At 45.8% G+C, this 26,211-nt stretch overlaps 2 protein-coding genes across 2 annotated transcripts in view; one reads left to right on the top strand and one right to left on the bottom strand.

Moving 5' to 3' along the window:
- The window catches only part of Dnc (phosphodiesterase dunce), a 385,323-nt gene extending 373,182 nt beyond the window's left edge, over nt 1–12,141 (bottom strand). The window contains exon 1 of the mRNA XM_076796809.1: nt 11,886–12,141. Within this exon, the coding sequence (XP_076652924.1) occupies nt 11,886–12,124 (239 nt within the window). The 5' untranslated portion in view covers nt 12,125–12,141. The remainder of the gene's footprint in view (nt 1–11,885) is intronic.
- The window catches only part of LOC143359119 (uncharacterized protein F13E9.13, mitochondrial), a 281,397-nt gene that overhangs the window by 213,294 nt on the left and 41,892 nt on the right, over nt 1–26,211 (top strand). The gene's annotated exons all lie outside the window — the stretch shown is intronic.

The raw sequence follows: 26,211 nt of genomic DNA, 5'->3' as shown, positions 1-26,211 counted from the left end.
ATAACTTGTACGTTAAACAAGGATAACAAGTCGTTCACAAATCAGACGAGGAGAAACGGTCGTTGGTAAATCAGACAAGGGAACTAGGTCGCGTGCAAGTCAGCCAAGTAGTACAAGTCAGTCACGTGTCAGGCAAGTAGAATAGATTACCGACGAGAGAAGGGGAACGAGTCATTCTTGTGTCGGGCAAGTAGAACACGTTGCTGGCAAGTCCGGCAAAGAGAACTCAGTCATAAATCAGACAAGAATACCTAATGGAAGGAAAATAGCAACAACATTTCTTTCCGGAGAACTTTGATCATGTGTATCGCGTAGAGTGAATACAGACGCGACTGTGATTCGAAGGATGGTGTGCCTGCGATGCTGTGTGCACACGAAAACGTTTTCCGGTCTCTGTTCACGACTTTGTGCAGCGCATTTCCAGCGGCGATGCGGGCACACGGGTTTCAAAAATTTATCGTGCCTTCTCGCAATGCATATTTTCTGCGGCACGCAGGGAATATCGACAATGCAATAACGGCCCGGCGACGTATCGAATTTTTAGCATAAAATTGTCGAACAATAACGGCGGGGCGAACGGGAACCATCCGGATTTATTGTCATCATTTTAGATACAGTGCGTCGCGATACACCGTGTCCGTCGTTCTGTGTATCGTCGAATCATTACGTCCGAGTATCGGCGACGAAAAAGAGAATTATGTTCGACGACAGCGATACCCGTTTCCCGTCGCGTTATTGTGTTATAAACTGGAAACCTGTAACGTTCCACGGGTTGTAAAACTGAAGTTCCCCTGTCGTGATCTCGTTACTTTTAACGACAACAAATTTTTCACCAGATTTATTATACTCCGAGCCACTGCGTTTCGTTATCGGGGACCCTTCGCCGGGAATTTCCTGAAAGCAACCTGCGTCGAAGATGAACCCCGGTTCAGCTCCGCGCGGCCCGACATCGCCGGAAAAATGTTAACAATATATTTCCTTGGCTCGCTCGGCAATTTCTCAGAAAATAATCTTCACCGAGTCTCTTAATCCCCGTGGAAAATTCTGTCGCGACATAAATCGAGTTTGCACCTCGTTCAACGAACAATCGAACCGTGCTCCAAGCTTTTTGCAAGACGTGGATCCAGGCGGACGAAAATCGTGGCCGTGATGCGGATCAGAACCGCCGTATGCTAAGATTGGAATCTAACCCAGCCTAACCCAGCCTATTGGCCTAACAGTTTCGATCCCGCTGGCCGGAAGATTGTTTAAACATTTCAATTTAATTGACCTCGAGGGCCAGTACCTTTCCGGGAGGTCCTTCGGTATTTCGAACACGTTCGATCGCTGCAGGGCCACAGCGCGCGGGGAATGTAAAGTAATAGACGTCTGGCCAGATATCGACTAGCACCACTTCCACTTTCGCCGCGTACGTGCTGGGCGAAAAAGAACATGTCCACGCATCCGGGAAAGTGTTGTCCCGGTGTCTGTGCGCTTCGCGTCCACGCCTGGCCAATAGATGTCCCGGCCGTTGCAAACGGGGGGTTAATACACGCTAAAGTGGTTTCGTGCTTCTACGACGAACTAAAAAGCGCGCGTAATGATACGTTGCGACGATAGCGACGATGGCAGCGACGATGGCAGCGACGATGCCGTTATTATCAGACACGCAGTCACAATTACCCTGCGATGCAGATACCAATAACGTGCCCACTATACCTATCGACAGACGCCCCATGCGCTGATAGACGTCGTAACAGAATGGGCAAGTCGTCAAAACACAGGGATACCCTTACATCCTCTCCACAGTACATTTGCCACCCTTCGAATGCCGTAAGTTCGTCTAAAGATTGCGACAATAACAGTAGAATGCCTGTATATGCAATCGAACAAGTGAAATGGCATGATATTAGACAGACAAGTAGACCCGGTCAGTCATAAGTCAGGCCACTTGATTGAGTCAATAATAAATCACACCAGAAGAACAGGTGAATCATAAGTCAGGCTAGTGAACCAAGTCAATTATATATCCGATAAGGAGAACAGGTAAATCATACGTCAGGCAAGGAGAACAAGTCAATCATAAATCAGACAATGCATGTAAATCATATGTTGGACAAGAAGAACAAATGGTCCGTAAAACTGACAAGGGAAGTTTGTCAGTCATGTGTCAAACAGAGAAGACGAACATTGCAACCGCAAGTCAGACGAGGAGAACGAGTCAATCCTGTGTCAGACGACGAGAACCGTTCCCTGTTTAATGAAACGAGGGGGAAAGGTCGTTCACATGTCAGATAAATGAACCAATCTCCTCGGAAGAATGGATCCGGGAATTGCTATGTTATTTCAGCACCAATCCGTGCGGAAAATTGAATCTAATTGAACGTGGCTAATTGAACATATCTAATTGAATCTTTTCTAATTTTAGATAAATTTTAGAGGAGGTAATGTAGGAGCATCTCGATCGTTTAAATATAGGAAGCTTTCTCTGGACGAGATGGTATCAAACAATTCGCTATGGGGCTCGAATTAATCGCGCCCAACCCCCAAGGAGATTCCTCCGGGTACGTGGCTGATTATTATCGTCGCGAAATGATGAACGAGCAGTGCTGAGCCGTGGTTGTCTCAATTTCATGCGCAATTTGGAAAATGAAATCTTCCGTGCGATGGCTGCAGTTGAAATTGCTAGGGGTGCACCGTTTCATTTCCGCCCTTAAGGAGAAATTCAATGCTCTGCTTTATTTTATTTTCTTCGGTAGACGGTCGCGCAGGGATCCGGTGAAATGTGACGTAGCCGATCGCGTTACACACAGGTAACTATCGAATCGAAATTCGTGGCCGGAACAGAATGGGAATTAAACGGAAACACGAGACCGGTTTCGTGGTCCGATTATTTTTACAGTGACGTTTGCCTGGATCGCGAAAGAAAATCGTAGAATTAAATTCGAAAGAGATTACGGAAATTTGTGCAACTTGAACGAGGTAGAATTCCAGCTCACTGGTATATTAAATCAACTTTAAAATTGGATCTCCCCTTTTCGGATTTTATTATTAAATATCAGCCTGTTGCACAGGTGATAGTATAGTCAGTACTAAAGTTAATTCATTAGTTCTACATTCACGGATAAGCGTGTCCACGTGCAAATAGCACAGTCCAGGCTTCAAATAATGAAGAAACCTTCAGGAAAATAACTTCAGATTTTCCCGGTAACACCGAAGAACAGTTCCGAGTACAGGTTAATTATTTCCGCCTGGTTCCCAGGAATCTCGAGGGATCACGTCGAACGCAATTAAACCGTGTACCTCGGGCGAAAGAGTATGTCCTGCTTATCAGGAAATTCTAGACGTCGATCCCGGTTAATGCGGCCCGTGCTCGGTGCGTGCTATCGATCCCGCCCGCGTTAATTGCACCTGTCTGGCCAATAGCGCATTAAACGCAACACGGAAAATCGACTGGCGTTTAAAACTGAAATTAATTGGTTTCACAGCGAATCGGTGACCACGCGCGCCAAATCCAATTCGCTGCGATTCCCTGGTGTGGTCGTTCGATTGACAACTTAATTCAACTGTTTAACTGCGGCACCACCGACTCCAACTTCTGCCCCTCCCTTCGACAAACGTTTTCGTTCCACTGTGAAATTTGGCAAGTGGAATATCTCAATTATTAGTCCGACAAGTAGGAAATATCCATCGTTAGTCAGACAGGTAGAACTGGTCCATCATTGGTCAGACAGGTAGCACAGGTCCACCATTAGTCAGACAGGTAGAACTGGTCCATCATTAGTCACACATGTAGAACAGGTCTGACATTAGTCAGACAGGTAGAACTGGTCCATCATTAGTCACACATGTAGAACAGGTCTGACATTAGTCAGACAGGTAGAACTAGTCCATCATTAATCAGACAGGTAGAACATGTCCATCATTAGTCAGACATGCAGAACAGGTCTGACATTAGTGAAACAAGTGGACTGTATGTCACTAATCAGACAAGTGCAATGAGCCTACCATTGGTAACCACAAGTAGAATAGGTCTCTTGTTATTCGGACAAGTAGGGGATTTTCCAATAATTAAATTGGCTCGCATTCAAGGTACAATAGCTCGAAGCTGAAAGCACATTTTTACAGAAATGAATTTCCTACTTTATCGAGAAGTAAAAGCTGCACCCCCGCGATTGTGGTTGCACAGCTGCGTTCACAGTTCCACGTTCGTATTTTCATTTGATCCCTGTTCAAACTGAATACAGGAGAACGGGATTCGTTTCGTTAAATACTTAGAGGCTGAAACGTGCTTTGTGACGATACCAGGGCAGCGTGCTCGCGGGGGATTGTTTGTAATTTGCCGGCGAATGCGCGAACCGGATCCGTTTTTCCCGGGGGGGGGGGGTACAAAGCCCGCGGAAGACCGCGTTTAAATTTGAAATTCTAAGGTCACAGCCACTTGACCCGGGCACTCGCCCCTTAAGGACCGAGGCTCGCTTGTGTTCTTCGTTTTGGAAACGCGCCCATGTAGCTGGGACACCACGGAACCCGGCGGAAAATATCGTCCCGGCGATGCGGAAACCGGAAAGCTGGGTAGTTGCCGAGAAAATGTTCTGTCTTGCCTGTACGTGTTCGATGTTTTCAATATTTATATCGAAAATGGTCCCACGTACGGAAAACAATAGAATGGTAATGATAAACGCGTGAAACATTTTCCCGAAGTAAACTCGATTATCGCCGTATGCTCAATTACCAAATTTTCTGTCCGAACCCGAGGCAGAACAGAATGCTAATCGAATTACGGCCGCGCACGAATTATCGCCGAAAATACGCTATCGCGCGGAAAACTCGCCGGGAGACCGGTAAAATTTTATAATTCCCCGTGAAATGAGCTGCATTAACGAGCGAACGGGGAGCTGAACGTCGGGGAGAATTTAAATATAACCGGCGCGCAGCGCCCCCATTCGGTTTTTATTTTCGCCGGTAAGTGCCCAGAAGTTTTGCGATTTTATCCAGGAAAGGACAACTCCATTGTTACACAATTATTTTTAACGAGCTTGGGAAATGTAGTTGAAAATGTCAGAGGAACGAAAAAGTACTCGTAGGGTAAGTGGAAAGTGTCGACCCTCAGTCGAACTGGCAAATAAGCTTCTCGTTAATCGGACAAGTAGAAGAAGCTGCCCATTCATCAGACAAGTAGACAAACCGTCTCATTGATCAAACAAAAATAGAGCAAGGTGCTCACACAGTCGTGCAGTCCTAGAAGTCGTACAAGTAGAAGAAGTTTATCCTCAATCAAACAAGTAGAAGAAACCTCCCATTAATCAGTCAAGTAGTAGATCATTAAAATAAATCTTCCATCGGTCAACGACGATCGGTAAACGAGTCTACCATCGATCAGACAAGTAGAACAAGGTCGCCGATAGTCATACAGGTGGTGTAACCTACCACTGGTCAGGCAAAGAGAAGAGACCTGTTATTAGACGGACAAGTAGAATAGGCCTGCAAGTAGTCATACAGGTGGAATATTTCTTGACCGGTACAAACAGTTGAGCATAATTCGGACAAGTAGAATTGGCATGGCATTTTTCAGACGAGTAGAACAAATCCGTTATTTGTCAGACAGGCAGAGCACAGTGACATGCTGCGCACGCAACCCAGCCGTCCAATGAATATTCAGGCTCCTCGGGCGAAACAACGGCGGATTATCGAGGATTTTGTAAAGAGAATCGCGAACGATTTTCAAGCAGCTCGGTGGGGAGAAAAATGCAAAAGAGCCTCCCCCGTCGGGCCGGCTCGGTCGAGGCGATTTTCGCATTAGCGATTCGCGCGAGGAATAAACAGAAATTTGATGCGTCCGCATGTTTCGGGAACTGCATAATACAGCGGCGGATTTCGAGTTCGAGGTTGAAGCATGATTGAAACTGTAGATACGGCTTTGCGAAGCTTCGCTAGACGGAATCAAGCATATTCTTGCGGTTTTGGGAACTTGCCGGGTAATTTGCAGGCTTCAACTTCTCGAACGATTGCCTGGCACGGGGTCGTGGGGTCGAGAGATCGCTCGGCGTCTTTTCAAAGCCAATGTACATTGTAATCCGCGACAAGGGTCCGGGGGAGTCTCTTAAACGGCAGAGTTAAACGAGACAATATTGCTTCGCGCATATGAATCTGCTTCCGCCGTTCCTTTTTCTTGGCTTTTGAGCGCGCATCGACGGAGAGGGAGGTTTTTCTTTTTTTTTTTTTTTCTCGTCGGCGGTGGGGCGATGTAAACAGCTCAAAACTGTTCCTTTTCGCCGTTCGCTTGCAGCTTGAGGCGAGACCCGCCGGGGCATAAAACGCGCAGATATTTGATCAAGCGCAGCCGTGTAAATTTGATTTTCACGGTGAAGAAGGTGCGCGCCTTCCTCCGGGGCCTTTGCCGAAGGAGCGCGCTGGAATCCATCGAGGCACCCGAAAGATTTTCCCACCGGGAATTTCAAGTGGATCATCCGACAATGTTGTCGTTTTATTATATTTTCCACGGTAATGAAAAGTGTGTTCTAATGAAACGTGAAACAACTCGGCGGGGGAAATTGTTGTTCGAACCGGCGTCGCGGCGCGGTGAGCTGAATGCCAATGAAGGGAAGTGCTTTTCAGCGTTTCGCGTCCCGTCGCAAAGAAGCGAATCTGCTCTCGCAGAAATTATTTTTCCGTTCCCCCTTGTTAGAACGCGAAACAGGTTTGATTGTCGGCGGAGGAAATTCAAACAGCGTTGCCACGGTGTTCTTGCATTTTAAAATCTTTTTCATATTGTAATCATAATGATCCTGGTAATGTTCGAATATCCAAATATGAAATCGTTATTTCCGACATAATTATACTTCTCGTTTGCGACGATAATTATGACGAAGTATCTTATTACGTATCGATAATGACTGCGCATTGCTCTGAAACCAACACACATTGCGAATTCAGCTTAAAATCAAACCAAAATACAATCGCGTTTAATGAGAATTTAATACCAACGTGGATATGTGCACACGCGTCGTAGATTTCGCCAAAAACGAAGCCAAAGTTTCTGCAATATCGTTGAGAACCTTGTTCATACTTGAGCCAAACAAGGCTCAAAATGATCAAGGATTCATCTTACAGTTCATGTGATTTCATTTCGCTAGGATAGGTAGTATGAGTCAGTCGCCGGTCAGGCGAGTAGCACGAGTCAGTCCCTGTTCAGACAAGTAGTAAAAGTTTCCCATTGGTATGATAACTAGGGGAAGTGTGGAATTTTTCAGACAAGTAATGTTAATGAGGAACTCGTCTGACAAGTAGTGAAAGTATGGAATTGGTCAGACATGTAATGACAGTATGGAGCTTGCCAAACAAGTAGTGGAAGTATGGGATTTGTCAGACAAGTAGTGTCGTATCTATGGTCATGAAAGTAGTACAACCCAACCGTTGATCCAACGAGTAGTAGCGTAACTCGGTGATTGGCCAGACAACGGAAATAAAATCGTCATAATTCAGAACGGAATAAATAAATGATAATTACTCGCTAATGAATCATAAGTCTTGCCCACAATGGATCGCAACTTGACTCACGATAAATGCAAATTTGTGCCGTACGCAAATTACAGTCAATCATAAGCGAAGCTCCAATTAGCCTAGAGTGAATTCGACTGCGATATGAACGTGTTGTAAACTCGACGTCGATGATTATTCGCCTGACCTACATTAACCGTTCGAACGGTGAAACTTTTTCATATTTACGGATATTGCAACATTGTAACGTAGCTAACCAATATCGCCAAAAAAGCCGAAAAAGTTAACTGCGCGGTGCCGTCATCGGGGAGTTCGTGTCGACCCCGGAGCTCGCCAATCGATATCACCTGTTGTTCGAGCCCCAATATCGTGTTTGATTACGATCGATACCGACATTTATTAAAGAAACGGTCGGGCGAACTCGTTATATTAAATAATATACGCGAGTCGGTGAAAGTGCGACGGCTGAGGCAGAAATAAGTCTCGATTGAACAATAAATCCTTCCACAATTTAATTAACTAATTTTACTTGAAAATGTACCCAATATTATCTCCATAAATTAATTTTTAACTGTATGGAAATTTATCAAATTTTTGGCTGTCAGGATCTCAATACAATAATCTTGGAGTTGTGGCCAGAACAATAGCAAAATTAAAAATCTGAATGAAGAGAATAATGGATATAAGACGGAAGCGGTGAACAGGAAAAAGAAATTAATTTTCAGTCATTGAATAAATGAAACGTCATTCCTCGAGTATTTTCTTGTTCTCAGTTCCCTAGCCCTTTGTCGTTTAATTCTTTCGGGAATTGAATTCTGCTTTCGGAAACCTTCTGCTTTCTCTTAACATTTCCATTGTGTGACAAGAACAATTTTTCATGACAAGTTAAAAAAATATATAAAATATATTACAAGAAAAATATTTTCGTCCAATAATCTACGACGCATAAGCTACGATGAAGCAGCAAGGGTTCCTCGCAGGAATGGCTGACTAAGCACCGGTCTTATCCACTTGAACGAACGCGATTCGATACCGTTATCGATTGCGGACCTTCTTTCTCGATGAATCGACAAACAAAGAGATTGAATTCCATATTCGAATTGGAAAGCCTTGTGTATCGATGATGCTTGCTCTGGACCGGACAACCACAATCATCTTTCTTATTTAATAACAAGAATAATATTGCGTCACTACCGAAAGTACACCCCAGCATAAAATATCTTGCAAAAATATCGATTGCGTCCGTGTAATGCATCGTGACAGAGTAGAGCAGTTAATTAAAAGTTTGCCATACTCTTGTCAGGATTCGTAACGATGTAGCTTTTAATACGACCACCGAGCAAAACTTCCTAACTTAATATGACACTTTCTCGACGGCATATTGTTACATTACCTGCAAACAAACAGCCTATGATGTACAGTGACGGACGCAGGTTATTAAGAAAGTTTATTAAGTCGCCGAATCTTAATTACACATTTTTCAAATTTCCTCTGTACGCTCACTAGGAACATCAGTAGAATGTGTCAGTTATTGATCAGTAAAATGTTGTAGGTCAGAGGGAAGTTGTTGAGGGGGTTGTTGTGGATCAGTCACAGGAAAGTCAAGTAGTGTATATCAGCCACCAGTCGTACAAATAGTGTGAACCACCGGTCCGGACAGTAGTACAAATCGGTGACTGGTTTGACACGTAGTATAGATCAGCCACTGGTCTGACAAGTGGTATAGATCAATCACTAATCAAACCAGTAGTATGCACCAACTACTGGTCGTACAAGAAGTAAAGATCAGCGACTAATCAGACAAGGAGTACAAGTCGTGCATTGGTCAGGCAAGTGAAATAGCAAGGTATTTGCACAGCCTTTGGCACTGTTCGAGGGCGAACCATAAATGAACTGTTACAAACAAACACTATTTAAGCTTCGACGGAGGTCACCGTTAAATATTTCGAATGATATTAATCGAGCAACAGGTCTGCGGTCGAACGAACGTACGCAGGCTATCGAAATTTTTAATTGCCTATTAAATGCTCGAAATCAATGCCGGGCGTTCATTTAACGTATAAACTGAGCAAACCCACTGCTCGGCCGGCCGAGCTAATTAAAATGGACATATCGTCTGGTGTGACGTCGCGCGAATATTTATGATCCAGCGATCTGACGAATGGAGCGACGCCGATCGATGCCGTGATATTCAGGCTCGCGTGCCCCGTCTGTCATACTTCGTAATTTCCCGGGGATCCGGCCGCCCGTTATTCCGATTTTACGAGCCGCTTGGCCACGCCCCCCATGGATTATGGGGGATCAGTTTGCCGTGAGAAAGAGCCGCCGCCATCCAATTTCTCGGCCACAATTATTCACGCGGCCATTTCTGCCTCGGCGTGACAACGCACGACCTTCGAATAAGATAATTCTTTGTCTAAACATTTGGTCAGCCACTCGCTCGTTCACACTTAACCTAGATCGACCTAATCCCGATCGTTCTAACAGAGACCTAACCTAGTCTGGCTCGCGGCACCAGTATGGAAAATCAAGCATTATATTCGAAATCAATTATCTGGAACCTTGGCCAAGTTTAAATGGAAACACGCTTCGAATAGTTAATTGGAAAATGTATAGTTACAGGGGTGACAAGTGAACAGTCGTCTTCGTTGCTCTATGCTGCCTCGAATGTCGGTGAGCAGCATCTAGGACGCGGATCAGGGCAGAAAGAAAATGTGCGCCCTCGAAGAAAATTCAATCGGGCGAATATCACACAATGCCAAGCATAATCGCATGGTACGACCTCGTTACTCGGTCCCAGTGCGCATAAGGGAAGGAGGAGGATTGAGGGATTTCATCCTGCAGTGTTCAAGAGCAACGTCCCTGATCCATCGACTCCTCGAGTTCAAGGCTCGAGCTGTCAGGTGTTTTATAACCAGAATCTTCTATGATTGGTCTGACAAGTAGTACGAATCAATTTCAGATCAGGCAAGTAATAGTATAGGTCAGTCACTAGTCAGCCAGTAGCAGTATAGATCAGTCACTAGTCAGGCAGAAGTAATACAGGTCAACCACTGGTCTGCCAAGTAGTATAAATCAACCACTGGTCAGGCAAGTACCAACTGCCCCATTTAAATTTCGGAATGATTTGTTTTACTGTCATATAACAAGGCTGCGGGGATTGAAAATACTCAACGAAACTGTTTTCTCTTTACTGTAGGGTTGGCGAATTATTATTTCATCGTGACTGGACAGGAATACTTAGGAATATAAATTTGTTGTCCCGATAAGGCTATATTGTATTTTTATATCGATTTTTACGGTCGCTCGTCGTTTTCCAGCGTGGGCAGAAAAATAACAGGTCTAAGAGTCAGCGATATTAATTAATCTCTTCCCCGCGGAGGCTGATTCGACGTGACTGGAAAATTAATTAACGCCGCGGACAGCGAGGATGCACCGGGGAAAACGAAATTCGCGGGGAAATTTAATTAGATAGTTCGCAAACGAAACTTAACGGGTTTTACATTGTTACAAAATGAATATTGTAACATGATGAACTGTGAGAAGTATAGAGGATTCTATTAGCTACGGTTTCAATGTTTACGAGAAACAAACTGCAACAATTTCATCAAGATCTGAGTGGGAATACTGGACGACGACGTCGTTTTTCTTATTAACCGCGAAGAATGGACGTTCATTTGGGACGGCATTTATTCGAGGGGGCCGTAAGCAGTGCGACGTCTCATCTTCATTAATAAACACGGCACCATAATTGCGGTTGAAGCCGGGAAAGGTAATTTTGAAGCTGCGTTCCTGAATAACGTCGGTCCCGGCCGCTTTGTACACGTTCTCTTTTCGAAGAGTTTCTGCTTGCTTCGCGACGTCAAAGGAAACTGCAACTTCTTCTTTAAGTGCAACATCTTTCGAAACATAATCTTTGATTACCTAATAAAACAAAACCAATTTGCGCCAACAGAGATGAGCAAATAAAACGCGATAAATGTGTTCATTACTAAAACTCCTAGTCCAAGTGGAACAAATTCAGATGTCTGTACAGAGGTGGAAAAACTTTTCTCATTATTGAAGCTAATACGGATGTACAGATTAAAGTTTTCGCTTTCCAGCGAGTCCAAAAAATTTGTTCTACGATCTTTTATTGCTATTTTATGTCGCATTGAATAAACGAGAATCGTAGATTGTAAAGGGGAGACACTACCCTCAATAAATTGATGTCGATATGATTCCGGGAAAAAATTGTTTCATCTCCGTAGGGTCGTTTGAATTTGCGAGATTTTCAAAAAAGGTAACTTTAAGCTCTGCCCTTTGAAATGAGCGTAGTTGCAATGTCGTAGAATTTTTTGCGCGAAGTTACGAGAGCTTAAAAATTAACAATTTTTTAGAGGAGTACACGTTTGATAGTCTCTTACCTTCTGCAGTGCATGGGAGCAACAGGCCAGCTGCGCCTGGTCCTCAGTATAATTGCGGGCGGTTTCGCGTGGCCCACGACAGGCGCCGAGGTACGTCCCTGGTTCCTTTTGCCCCAGAGATGACCACCGCCGCTGCCAGGGCCGCCTGCGACACCGGGAATGCCGGGATGCGGTCCGCTTTCGCTGCATGCTCGTCTCGAGAACAGTTCACGTTTTCTGTCGTCGCACTTCATCATCATTTCTTACGATCGGTCCCCCGCGACCTTCAATTCACGCCACTGTCAGAGATTTTTCTTTAGAATACCTCGCCGCGGCACGAACATACACACACGAACGCAACCGACGTACGTCCGACGGGGATTGAGTTTCTTACCGAATTTCTTTCCTTAACGGTCGAGATTCGTCAGGACTTCCATCGGAAAAGCTCCAAGTCCGTCAGAAAATCCTTCGAACGGTGTGACGACGATCATGCTGACAAAGGATCAGTAGTTCCCCGCCTCCCGTTCGGACCCGTCGAAAATCCCCCAACTTCGATATCTCAGTTCTTCTTTTCTCAACGGTTAGATCCAAATCCGATCCTGGTACGTACGATTTCGTTCGCCTGTTTGCCCACCAATTCCGCCATGATGGTTCCGGTGTGGTCATCCATGTGGACCTACCATGAATATTTTTTTTTCCACCTCTGTTGTACACTAGAATTTCAATTCAGCGTGTTCGAGAATTTTTGCTCAGTTCCCTTTTTCACTCCACACAGTATTCAACCACCGGCACAATGGTTCTCTCTCCTTTGTTTCCAGTTCTAATTTCCTTCGGAAAAAAATCTTCGCCCTGACTGGGTCTCGAACCCTGGACCTCCGGATTCGTAGGCGGGCACGCTGACCACCGAGCCAACGATGCACGCGAACTTGGACCGCTATTTCTTCTATATACGGCGTTTCGTTCTCATTTCCTGGGCGTGCGGAAGTCAAAATAGAGTCTGTATAAGAATAATATTTTTGCGCGCGATCCTCTCGCCGTTTGTTTTCTCGTTTTCCCAGGTTACACCGCGATAAATTCCGCCTTTAAGCTCCCCTCTCGGTTTGCACTCGTTCGAACAGGCTGGTAAAAAATCTAGCGAGCCCGGTCGTCGTATAAAAGCGTTGGTCCGTCAGACGAGGTACTGGGTATACGTGTAAAATTTGTAAACGGGAAAAGTGGTGAACGGGGTGGTGCCCGAGAAAAATAGCGGTTAAAATATCTCTCGATCGAATAGCAAATTTGTATAAGTGTAGGAATCGTTATCGTGCTGCTAGAAATAGTGCGAAAACTTCTGAACTCGTCGTTGGAAAAGATTCTCTTGTCAGCGATGTCGATCTTTGTCCCCGTCAATCGTGATCCATCGTGATCGTTGCCGTTGCATCACCGTCCTCCCCGATGAATGTCCCATCTGGAATCGCAGAATATATTGCCCCATGAACCATCGGAATCTGCGTACCGATTGCTCGTAAAACGATAGAGAGAGAGAGAGGCCTCGAGGCATTATGAAATCTGCGTTCGTCGCGAGCGAGTTTATGATTCGCGGGACGGTCCCGTGTATCTTAAACGCCCGTGGTTTACGGCGTCGGTTGTCGTCGGTCGTAGACTTTTAAAAACAGACCGGACAATAAAACGTACGGGACAATGGAGACTGCGAAGGACGCGGAAGAATATGCTCGATGAAATTTAGTAGCTCCGGGGAGTGCACACGCGGAGGAGTGGGAAGAACAATTCATCTCAAGTGTTATAGGCAGCTGATATCGCGCGGAGACAGCCGCTGTATAATTTGATCTATTGCAACGTTTTATGGAATCGTTTATCGAATCACCTTGTTCCGAGCTTTATGTCTGTATTTTACGCTGGCTTCCGGCAGTCGGTATCTGTCAACCATTAGGGAGGTTGCACGGGACGAAACTGGCTAGGAAAGTAGTAAAATCCTGGAAATAGTGCGACCAGTAGTACGAGTCGAACGTGCTCAGACAAGCAATGCGGGTAGATTAGAGTCAGGCAAGTGGTATGGCTACATTAGAGTCGGACAAGTAGTGTGGGTAAACAATAGTCAGATAAGTACTATTAGTAGAATACAGTAGTATAAAGGAGGTTGGGTCAACTAGTAGTGTAAAGGAGTTTTGGCCTGACAAGTAGTACAAAGAGGCTTTGGCCAACTAGTAGTATAAAGGAGCTTTGGCCTGACAAGTAGTATAAAGAGGCTTCGGCCATCTAGTAGTACAAAGAAGCTTTGGCCTGGCAAGTAGTACAAAGAGGCTTTGACCAACAAGTAGTATAAAGGAGCTTTGGCCTGGCAAGTAGTATAAAGAGGCTTTGGCCAACTAGTAGTATAAAGGAGCTTTGGCCTGACAAGTAGTATAAAAAGGCTTTGGCCAACTAGTAGTACACAGGAGCTTTGGCCTGACAAGTAGTACAAAGAGGCTTTGACCAACTAGTAGTACAAAGGAGCTTTGGCCTGGCAAGTAATATAAAGAGGCTTTGGCCAACTAATAGTATAAAGGAGCTTTGGCCTGACAAGTAGTACAAAGAGGCTTTGGCCAACTAGTAGTACAGAGGAGCTTTGGCCTGACCAGTAGTATAAAGAGGCTTCGGCCATCTAGTAGTACAAAGAAGCTTTGGCCTGGCAAGTAGTACAAAGAGGCTTTGACCAACAAGTAGTAAAGGTTTAGGATTAGCTCCACCAGTGCGGCTGGCCAGACGTAGGCTATCACAGATTCTGGTGCAGTGTTGCGTGGTTCTGAGTAACAGAGGAAGTAGTACAAGTCGGTGAATGGTCTGACAAATAGAACGAGCGTTCCGCTACTGTGTAATAAACGATCCAGAGGACGTCTCATTGAGTCCCTCTGAAGGTTTAAGGTTGACCCAAGTGACCAGCGTCTCTGTTAGTGCTGATTCGATTTTCAAGGCACGTGCTGGCCCCAGGCGTTCGGAGTGCCTGTCGAATAGCACGGTCCCTGAAACAAAGGTGCTCGAGCAGCCGCCCAAGCAGACGACCGACGCAATTTGATTCAATTTCTCCGGACGCTTGCAACTTTGGTTCTCAACAAGTGGTCGAATTACGGAAAGGTCGATCGTAGGAAAATTGCCGGCCGAAGGAGGTCGACAGAATCTGCATCGTTGCATTTATTTATCGGCCTCCCCCGAGGACCGGAGAACGTTAATCGAGACGAGTTTGTTATTATAATGCGGACGATGTGCCATGACCTCATAAACTTCCGAGTTGCCTGTACCTCGGGTCGAGATTACTTAGTACCTCGAGACTTGCTCTGTTAAAAGGGTAATTTCTTAAGCTTCCAGGCACTTACGAATGCACATGAGAGGCGCAGGGGGTACGCACTCTAGCGAGGGGCACAGCAGCGACGATGCCAGACAACTTAGAGCCTAGTTTTCCTTTCGCCTGCGTCTTGCGAATTTTTAATGAGCGACCTGGTCCACGGACCACGAGTCTCGGTGAACTTATGCACCGATTGAGCTGTGAAAAATTCCAGCTCCTATTGGCTCGTCAAGGATGCCGGGAATTGGTCTATCTGCAGCTTTGTCCACAGATAAATAACAATAATTTTCGACGAAGTGCGTTGTTCGAATTAAAATAGAACAAATGGCCCAGTCTCGAGGGTTTTCAGTGGAACAGGTCAATATTGGTCAGCCGCCGTTCCTCCTGAATATTTGCGTTGTGGCACGGTTTAGAGCGATTTACCAAAAAGTGAAACGCAAGCTCTCGGTGTATTTGAAACTTCTTTGGATCCGCGGAAGGGGTAAGTTAGCCCCGGCGTGGACACCGTTCGAATATGTAAACCGGGCGGTAATTTTCGAGCGTGCTAATTTCGGATATTCTTGCGCCGCGAATTATTCATCGTAGCTAAACTGGAAACGCTGCCGCGCGCTGGAAACCAACCCGGGGAAGCCAATTACAATCGCAGACATTGTGAACAATGTGGACTGAAGTAGAACAGTCTCCCGCAGAGTTGTCCGCGATGGAAATACAGTTTTGCAATTCCGAGATGGAAAGAGATCACTCTCTCTGTCCTCCTCTCCGGAGTTCTATTCGCTGACGACGCGAACAATCAGAAATTTGTTTAAAATTGAATACGCCATTCTCGTTCGAGAAGCAGCTCAGCCACCGCGGTTTATTTTCGTTGCCGAACGATCGGCAACGCTGGAATCCGTGACGAGCTGTCGCCGAGTGCAGCTCGATAATACACGACCGTTCGAAAGACGTCTTAGACCACTGGGAAACGCGGATAAATTAGGCGAACGACGGATACCATGGCTAAAGTGCATGGTGCGCTAAGCGCTAATTAGTGAAGTGCAATTTTTGAACTGATGTAACTTCGTGTAAAAAGACCTTACGACATTCTACCTGCACTCGTTTTAAAGAGCCAAGTTTCTACTTTCAGGTCCTCAATTATTAATTTTTTACAATCTCTTTACTCCAGAATACGGTTGAGAAAGTAGGAATGGTCGCTTTTTGAAAATTTTATGAGTTCAGATGGCGGTGGAGAGATGAAAAAATTTTTCTCGTCGTTAAAACTCATATGGATTTCACGATTGAAGTCTTCGCTTTCCAACGAGTCCAAAAAGTATGGGCTACGATTTTTTCCTGCCATTTTACGTCAGTTTGAGTGAAAAGTATACCACTGACATTAGAATAACTGAAGGATCATTAAATCTTGAGGGTTGTAACTTTGTGAAGAAAAGTCGCAGGCAGTTCAACTTGGGCTCGTTTTAAAGGGCGATATTTCAACTTTTGAAATCTTACAGGTATTTTTTCGTAGAACTTCTTTACCTCGAGAAACAAACTGAAAAGTGAAAATAGTCCATTTTTAGAAATTTTACTACTTGACATAACTGTAAGAAGATTAAAAAATTTTTTTCGCAATTGGAACCTCATGAGATTTATTGATCAAAGTCTTCGCTTTCCAGAAAGCCCGAAAAAATTGAACCTGAAAAATTTTGTTACCATTTTATGACACTTTGAATGAAAAGTCTGCCTCCGATATTAGAGAAATCCGAGGTACGCTGCTTAAAGTGCGATAAAATCGCTAAAAAAAATCGTAGATTAACTATTGAGGGATCAATATAAAGGGGAGAATTCCCTCCATATGGTCAAATTAAAATGATTGCCAAGAAAAATTTTTTCATCTCCGTACAGTTCTTTGAACTTGTGAAATTTCCAAAAAGGGAAACTTCAGCTTCCCGCCCCCTTTTATAGCGTATAATGCTTTTACAAAATACTTACCCTCACAGGTGTAAAAGTAAAGGCTTTGCCCTTTAAAATGAGCGTAGTTAAAATGTCGCAGAATTTTTTTCTAGGAAGTTACAACATTTCAAAAATCAACCCTTTCTCGGTTACAAATAAAAATATCTCGCATGTGTTATTTTTGTTAAGGGCGCGGAGGCGCGAATCCGAAAAGGTATTGAAAAATAAACACGGGGAAAATTTGTCGGCGGGGACAAACGTTCTGCTAATTGCATTCATACCTGGCGAACCGAGAATGGGTAAATAAAACGGTGCGCGCGAATCCAGCGTGAATACTCGGAGGGTTGTTTCAAACGGGGTTAGTCATGCCGCGACCGAAGGATCGGCGCATAGTGAAATGAACAAAAACGTTTGTTCGTTGGTTCGGACGGGATCGGTTCGTCCGTTGAATGGGTCGGCCGTCGAATTGGTTCGTCCAGCAATTTTTGCACGGTTGCGTGAAATTTTTCGCGTAACAATTCCATTGAGCTTCTGCCGATGGCCAGGTTCAACGGACTAGATTCGGAACGGTACAGCTGACTCGATAATTGCGGAGCTGGCTCTCAACGGAAAATGTGTAAACGCGAGTCTTCAGCATCAGCGAAGACGGAGAATGCTGCAAGGTGAAAAAGGGAGCAAGTTTTTTCCCGGGGAATTGCCTTCGTCGAAGAGAAAGCCGCAGGATGTTGAAGATACTGTGTGTGTGTGGCTGAGAAAAAAAGAGTTCCCGAGGCAACGGAATAAACATTGGAGGGAAGAGCCTCTACCTCGTAAACCTGAGGATTTTATGAGGGCGCCGTGTAGAGGCCGCTGTCGGGGCTTTAGGTGGGTCTTTATTGCGGCGTTTCATCGGCGGTGATTCATTACTTGAAAAATAATTTCGCCAAAGGGTTGGTCTAACGCTGTACGGCAACAGATTTAATCTCGTCCGAAAAATTGCGGGAAAATTTAATAGCGACGGATATCGAGTCAACCGACAGACCGAGTGGACGAGGAGCATGATGTCCTGTTCCACATCTAAGACTCTGTGAGCGGAAAGGAACACTCGAAAGAGAAAGACCGAATTTATTCGCAAACTTTATTAGCAGAATCTGATATAGGAGAAAAAATATCAGCACTAAAATAATACAAATCACCAGCACAGTCATTGGTCACACAGTGGTATGGATCAGTCATTCATGAGGCAGTAGTACGGGTCACGCACTGGGGAGACAGTGGAATGAGACAGTGACTGATTAATCAGTAGTATGAGATAGGTCCAGTCAGACCAGTAGTAGGAGCAGTATCGAGTTACATAAGTAGTATGAATACGATCCAGTCAGGCAAGTAGTACGAGGCAGGATCCAGTCGGACAAGTGGTACGAGGCAGGAACCAGTCAGACAATTAATATGAATAGAATCTGGTCAGACAGGTAGTACGAGTCAAGATCTGGTCAGACAGGTAGTACGAGTCAGGATCTGGTCCGACAGGTAGTACGAGTCACGATCTGGTCAGACAAGTAGTACGAGGCAGGATCCAGTCAGACAACTAATATGAATAGGGTCTGGTCAGACAGGTAGTACGAGTCACGATCTGGTCAGACAGGTAGTACGAGTCAGGATCTGGTCAGACAGGTAGTACGAGACAGGATCCAGTCAGACAAGTAATATGGATAGGGTCTGGTCAGACAGGTAGTACGAGTCAGGATCTGGTCAGACAATGAATTCAGGGCCTTTCTAGACCATGCTCTACACACGAACTTGAATTTCTCGGTTGGTTTTTTGACGCAACAAATCGTGGTATATGTTTGGACGGATTAAATGCGTGGGAAGGATAATCACGTTGAACAATTCCCTGGTCGTTCCGGGCACGCGGAATTGCCACAGTTTATTCATTAAGGAAGGAGAGTCGTGTCTCCCGTTTAAGTACTACGAAGTAAAAGTGAAGCCGTGTTGAACGAGCAACTCTCCCGCGGGGAAACGATGAATTTGCTTCTCGCCGAGTTGAAGCAGACACACTGGGATAATTTTCAGCGCTCCGAGCCTCAGACCGCATAAATCCTCGATGATGAAATAGAGATTATTCGTAGCTGACTACAGCAGACCTCCGCCGAGCGAGAGATAATTGGAATTACGTTCGGACGGAGTTTGATGGCGTCCACTTCGCCGATAAGGGAGAAAGTTCGCGCAATAGCAGTTTGATATCGATCAATTAGCCGGGTCAATAATAACTGTAATCGAAATACAGTCGATCGTTTCGTCGTTTACCAACGGCGCTATCTTCCCCCGAGAGGAACACACCGGCATCGAGGACTGGTATAAAGGGTGGCAAACACTCGAACGTCGATGCGGCGCGATAACGAGCACGTTCCACGATGTCTGGGACGATTATGCCGTTCGAGGGGCTCCGTACTGTGGGGATGCATGTACGGTACGCACGCGAATTCCTGTTTGCATTGTAAATTTCTTTCTCGAAGTCCCGATGTGTCACAGACTGTCGCCGGTGAATTTCTGTCGGCGAATGCCGACCTTAACCTCGTCGGATTTGCATAGGCGAATATTCATTCCTCCCGGCAGCCGGGTGCCATAGAACATCCAACGATTCCAAAAGATGAAAGACTTCCCGCGCGACTATGGGACTCTGGAACGGCAACATTGTCTCCGGGACGACCGTGGAAAACACGCAGTTTAAATGCATGGCCCGGTGACGAATAGGACGGACGATTGAACCCTGATCTCAGGCCTAAGGGAACGATTTGAGGAAGTCGTCCTGGCTGCTACCCCTCGCCTACGGAGTCAGTCAGTTCCCCACACGCCCTGCCACCGGTTCCATTTAGAAATGCTGGAACGACTTATCTTCTTTTCGTACGAAAGGAGGACAGCACGGAACGAGGTATGAGGGCGACGAGGAACAGCGTGGCGACGCGACGTTTCAAGGTCCAACGATTCCTTTCTCAGCCGCTTCTAATCAGCATTCTAGCCGTCTTACACTGACACCATTCTTTCTTTAGCCCCCGCACCGCCGATGGGGACTCCCGGGGAAATGATAACAACGACGACCTCCTTCCACCGCATATTCAAATTGGTCACGTTTCTGCTCGGAAATCTCGGAGAACAAATGAACGCGATATTCCCGTGATTAGACGGCCAATATACGTAATATTTTAGGTAGGTATGCGGATAGTATTCGTCTCAGGAAGCTCATTTTATTCCACTGGTGAGATTATTCGCGGATTTGCTTTCCTTGGTCTGATTCTACAGCTGTCTGATGAGTGGCTGACCTATCGTACTCGTCTCAATACTGGCTGATCTGTACCACTAGTGCCTGACTAGTGAGTGACCTATACTACTATTGTCTGATTAGTGACGGACCTGTACTATTACTGTCCGATTAGTGAGGGACCTGTACTACTACTGTCTGATTAGTGAGGGACCTGTACTACCTGTGCTACTAGTAATCTGGCCCAATGCAATTGCTGCCTGACTGGTGACTGATCTGTACTACTGCCGTCTGACTTGTGGCAGATCCACACTGCTTCTCCGAGTACAGAAACTGGCTGTACCATTCTTCTTCCTCCAGAAACAACCTGTACACTTCGCCGAAATGTAATAGGAGATTTTTCGGCGGAAGTGCCGTCGTATTTCCTAAGCTACGGTCTGTTCCGGCTCCTGGGGAATTAGTCGACGAGAGAACCGGACTCCCTTATTTCTCTCTGTCTGCGAACACCGTGTCCACCGGTTGCCGGCCATCCACAATAATCCCGAGTCTTTCGGCGAGCGTTCGCCTGACAAATTATCTTACCAAATTCCGGGGCAACTTCACCCTCGTTTCGGCGAATCTCGTTTCGCGCTCGGCGGCCGTTCATCAACGGGGCCTGAGCCGGCAAAAGGTTCGCACGAGCCGTCACGAAGACGAGAACCGGCATCCCCCGTGTCTTTCCGCCTCGGGACACGAACCGACCGCGAGCAAGGGAAAGAAACGGCGGACGAGTTCGTTCAACCCCCCTCCTGCGGTCCGCAGACCGACGCGAGGAGCAGGAAAAGTTGGAGGGCTATCGATCTCGCTGGCAGGTGTCGACCCGGGCTATTCCTCTATGTCGACGAAAGCTCCGTGAACGGCCGGCAATTTTTCAGTCCGAGCAACTTCATTTCGCGAATTGCGTAATCGTCGAATTTTATCCGGAGGGCCGGGGGTTGAAGGGGGGAAAAATACGAGCAGACGATCTTTTCACGGGGCTCACTTAATCATGCCGGCAAGGGGAACTCGATCTGGAAGTTTCTTAATTACGTATTACTGTTATGCAGAAAAAGAGGCGATAAAGCACGGAATACGTCCCGAGGGCTCTCCGGCTGAAAGAAGATTTACCGTGGCACTCCCGTTGCTCGTGTTTTGCGCCGAGCCACCCTCGTCTTCCTGGAAACGTCGGCATCCCTTCGACCGAGCGACAGCAAAAACTCGGATAGGAATTTTTCTTTCGTCGTACCGACTCTCGAAAGCAGTAACTGTTGCACGAGCGTACGCTGAATGGTCTCTCGTCCCACGGTAATACAAATCAGTCATTAGTCAGGCAAGTAGTATAGATCATCCACGGGCCAGGCGAACAGTCTTCGTGGGGAAAGTAGTATGGATAAATCGTTTGTTGCAGAAGTAGTGTAGGTTGCTACCAAGTCAATATTAAGTAGTAAGGTCGTTCACTGGTCGAATAAGTAGTACAGGTCGACCAAAACTGAAACAAGTTGTCCAATGGGATCTATCGTAAAGTTTTGAACACTCGCATAACTAGGGCGTATAAAAAAATATTATTTAAACATTTTCTAATGGAATTGGCACAGATAAGACTATAGTTTTTCTTCTTCCTCAGATCAGCTTTGTATCAATTAACGTTCGATTTCCGGAACAATGGCCGCCTCAGCGTGTTTAGCTTCTGGTTTTGACGAGGATCGCTGGTTAATGAATTAAATTTGTTAAGATGATTCCAGCAGCGGTCAGATGCAAATTAGGCTAGCTCGAACCCGGGGGGATCCGCGAGAGCTACAGGTTTGAGTGATCGCTGTGTGCAGTTCTAGGCTACGTCAACGCAATGTGATATGGATTAGGGCAATAGTGCATTAGACCCCCGGATATCCGGGCAGTTAAATATTAATTAGGTCGAGTTATTCTGACACGGGCGAACGCAAATAGCGCGGGCCTCCGGCTTCGGGATTGCGTGCGAGGTGCCACGCAAGTATACGAAGCTTCGAAACGGCAAACAATAGGCAAAATATAGCGCGGCGAGTCCGTGCCGTTGCACAATGTTCGGGTCTGCTAGCTACGGAGCAACGGCAAACAACGTTCCTTCGGAAAGGATAAGCTGAATCGAGTGCTGCGTTAAAGCGGAAGAGCTCAAACGCTCTCGAGACGCACAACAATCGTTCCCGGGTTTCTTTTGTTTCGTCGCAGCCAACGCGAACGGAAGACGACACCTCTCGGATGTTTTACGTAAATAGATTACGTGCCTAACACTGTCTGCCAATGGAGTGACTCAGCCTTTAGCATCCTGAAACGCTTATGCCACCATTCTGACGCAACCGGCCGAGAAATTGAGCGATATTTGAAAATTTCTTTCTCGGGGAATAGAACAAATAAAAGTACGAGACCCTTTGCAGTTGATAAAGCTACTTTTGAAGAGTGTATGCTAATTCTTTCGTTAACATTGAAACGGCTTTTCTATTTTTTATTTGACAGTGCGTGGTTTTACCGAAAAATGCTCGATGAAAAATGGAACAATTCAACGGATTCTGAAGCTGCATGGTCGCTGGTAGCACAAAGAATCGCCCGAATAAAAAGTTGACAACAAGGCGCGCCTTTAAAGCTCGGAAAGTTGCAAATTGTTCGGTTGTTCGCGATGACAAAAAAAAAACAACACTGCGAAGAACAAAAGTGTATACCGTGGAACCTGTGAGAGCCATTGATGCATAGAATATCGTATCAAAATTTGAAAAAGGTCGGACAGAAATTGGATTTTCCGTCAGGGAAAAACGTTCCGCTGGAACGGCCGACGAAACGTGAAATTCGATGCCTGTCGAATCCCGTCTTGCTTTTGTTACAAAGCTTCGATTAATCTAATTAATTAAGCGGAAAGAAAGGGCCGATTCTTCGCGGAACAATGCGAGCAAGTTCCGGAAAGATGGGAATTGTTTTCGAGGCTCTCGAGCTCTTTAAGATTCGACATGGGAGTAACGACTATTCCCATGGTGGTCGTGCAACTTTTCCCACACTCAACTCATCCCCTAACAGATAATGAGCCGAGGCAATCGAATTTTCGGTGGATCGATTAGGGCCAATTGATCGAAACTCCCCTCGAATTCAATGAAGCCAGACGATCTGCCAGCAATTATTAGCCCATCCCATGCATCATGTCGTTCCTATGGCACATAATATGTTAAACGTTTTTATTTTATTTATGTCACATTTTTATACCAACCTCCCTCTATGCACTTCGAGATGCACCCTGGCTGACACGTGCATACAGAGCCACTAGGACAATAATGTCTATTTAAAAAGTTCGGGGAAGTAGAATGGGACTGTTTACAGTCAGACAAGTGACCTTTCATACCTCTGCAACTCGCAAGGACAAACATATTCTAAGTACAACGGTTTGTTGTTTTAATTAAGTGGTACAAGTCGGGCTATGGTCAGCCAAGTGAGATTTTGTGTTCAAGGAGGTAGAACAGGACAGATATAATCAGCCACTTGACTTTTCATCATTCTGCAAGTTACAAAAATTTCGAAACGAAATAAAAGAATTTTCAAATCATTGAAAACAATAAAAAAATGCTATCAGCGATTCAAAGTAAATGCAAGGATTATTTTATTTTTAGCTTAAAGTTCGCGTACCAAAATTTACAGGACTTATGGGACGGCGTAACGTTTCTCCGGCCTTCGTGGCGTCGGCGTTGCGTTAACGCGGCGACCATAAGTGCCATCCGGAGCCCACGAACGCTATGTTTGCCCAAACGACTCGTCGCGTCTCGTACGTGTAACGCAAACCACTTTCACGGAAGATGTCTAACTTAATTACGTAAACTGGCCTCGTATGCTCCGTCTCTCTCAAACGGTCACCGCTCGTTCCCATGATTCACTTCGGCGAACACGGTTCTGTAACACGGCCGAGCATATTGGACACCGGCCTTGTAGAGCTTCAATCACGATTCATGATTACACGCATTCATTACGCCGTCGAGCGTAAGTTAATTAAGGAGCGCGTAACGCCGATGAAAGTTCATGTGCAACGCGGCGTTTCGGCAGCCTATGAAGCCATGCGAGCCGTAATCGTCTGTCGCTATAGTGAACTGCACGCGGAACACCGAAACAAGCTGTTAGAGTTCGCATATCTCTTGGTTGGCTTAGGAAATTGGACGGTTTAAGTAGAATGGATCGAGATTTGGTCGGACGAGGGTTGTTTCTGTCTTCTCGGAAGTAGAATGGGACTGTTTATAGTCGGACGAAAGACCTTTCGTAACCCTACAAGTCGATTTAAACACACAATAACTTTGTCCTTTCAACCAAGTAGTGCGAGTCAAGCTATGGTCAGCCATGTGAGATTTTATGTTCAGGAAACTAGAATATGATCTATATAGTACAAATATATAATGTACAAATCATTCTTCATGCCTTCGCAGGAATCATTTCTTTGTTGTTCAATTCAGTGGAATAGGTCCTCTTCTCGTCAGACAAGCAACTCTTCCAATATCTTTCTCCAAGTTGCGCCAGGGATACTTAACTTGTTGGCATACTGGGTCTAGTGTTGAACAACTATGCTGCTACATGAACTACTTCTTCATGGCGAAAGGGTGCACGAAGCTGACCAGAACATTTTCGAAATCCAGTTCATATAAAATATGTATGTAATACGAGTGAGATTATTTTGAATTATCTCTGCATTAATTTGCGGAACGTACCGACGCGATTTTCACGGGTGCAAGCAGGCGCAAACCGAAAAGCTCTTCTCGAAAATTACTTGCGTACCGTTTTGTAAATATAAAATGCAATTTTTGTTTCAGCTTTTTACCTCGTTATCCCACATGCGAGGACATTCGTCATTCCCTTTGAGGGCTGGTCCCGCCTCCGAAATCATGCCATAACGAAAAGAAAAATACAGTTCCGTGCTGGATGAAGTACTCTACACGCGAACAAAGTTTCTTCATTTTCCGTAGCTCCCCAATTAACGGGTTAGAGTTCGGAGGTGTGAACGGGTCGCATCAAGAAGCAGTTGTTGATTGAAAATTGAGTGAGTAAATGTTCAGTCAGTCGGACGAGTTTCTGAGTTCCCGTGGAACGGGTCTTAAAACCGCCTACCCAGTGGAATAAGACCGTCACTGATCAGACAATCGCAACGAATCCAACTGATGCGAACTTTGAGAGCACGTCTGGCGACTCTGCTCCATTGGGGACGGCCGGGGAGGATGCTCGAGACGTTCTCCTATCCTCAACGACAACAGCTCGGGCTCCGGGACCTCGAGCAATCACTTTGCATACCCGAGTCTCTAAATATCGGGCGACCTTCTTTTCCGCGGAGCGCGCGAGGTTAAACGAGGGCGTCGAGTTTTTCTCTCATCCATCGACCTTCATCCCCCAACCCCCCTCGAAGTTATTTTCCATCTCCCTCATTCTCTCATCCTGCCCCCCCCCCTGCTCCACTCGTAACGGACCTTTGTCCGTACACCGCTGTTGCACAGGTCGCGGCCCCAGCGGCGCGTTAATTAACAATTCCGAAGTGACTTCCGCATCGACTGCTCGCGAATCGATTTGAGAACACCGCAGCCGGGGTTTCTCGGTCGAGTACATCGGCTTGATTTCCGATGTGAGAAATTAGACGGCGTGAATATTCGATTCGTCACCGTGACGAACACTCGATCGAGCCAACGCCATTTCAATGATTTCGTCGCGGGACACACTTTCGTTTCATTTTCCATTCTGCTCCCTGCCATTTCGAAATGCTCTGGCTCATTTCACGGCACAATTTCACGCATGGCACGCCAGCTTCGCACACACGCACGCTATACTCATTTAGGTTTGCGTCTGGCAGGTTTGGTCCTGACTGG

The sequence above is a fragment of the Halictus rubicundus genome, chromosome 11, assembly GCF_050948215.1.
Source record: "Halictus rubicundus isolate RS-2024b chromosome 11, iyHalRubi1_principal, whole genome shotgun sequence".
Lineage (NCBI taxonomy): Eukaryota > Metazoa > Arthropoda > Insecta > Hymenoptera > Halictidae > Halictus > Halictus rubicundus.
This window is presented reverse-complemented; position numbering and strand designations above follow the sequence as displayed.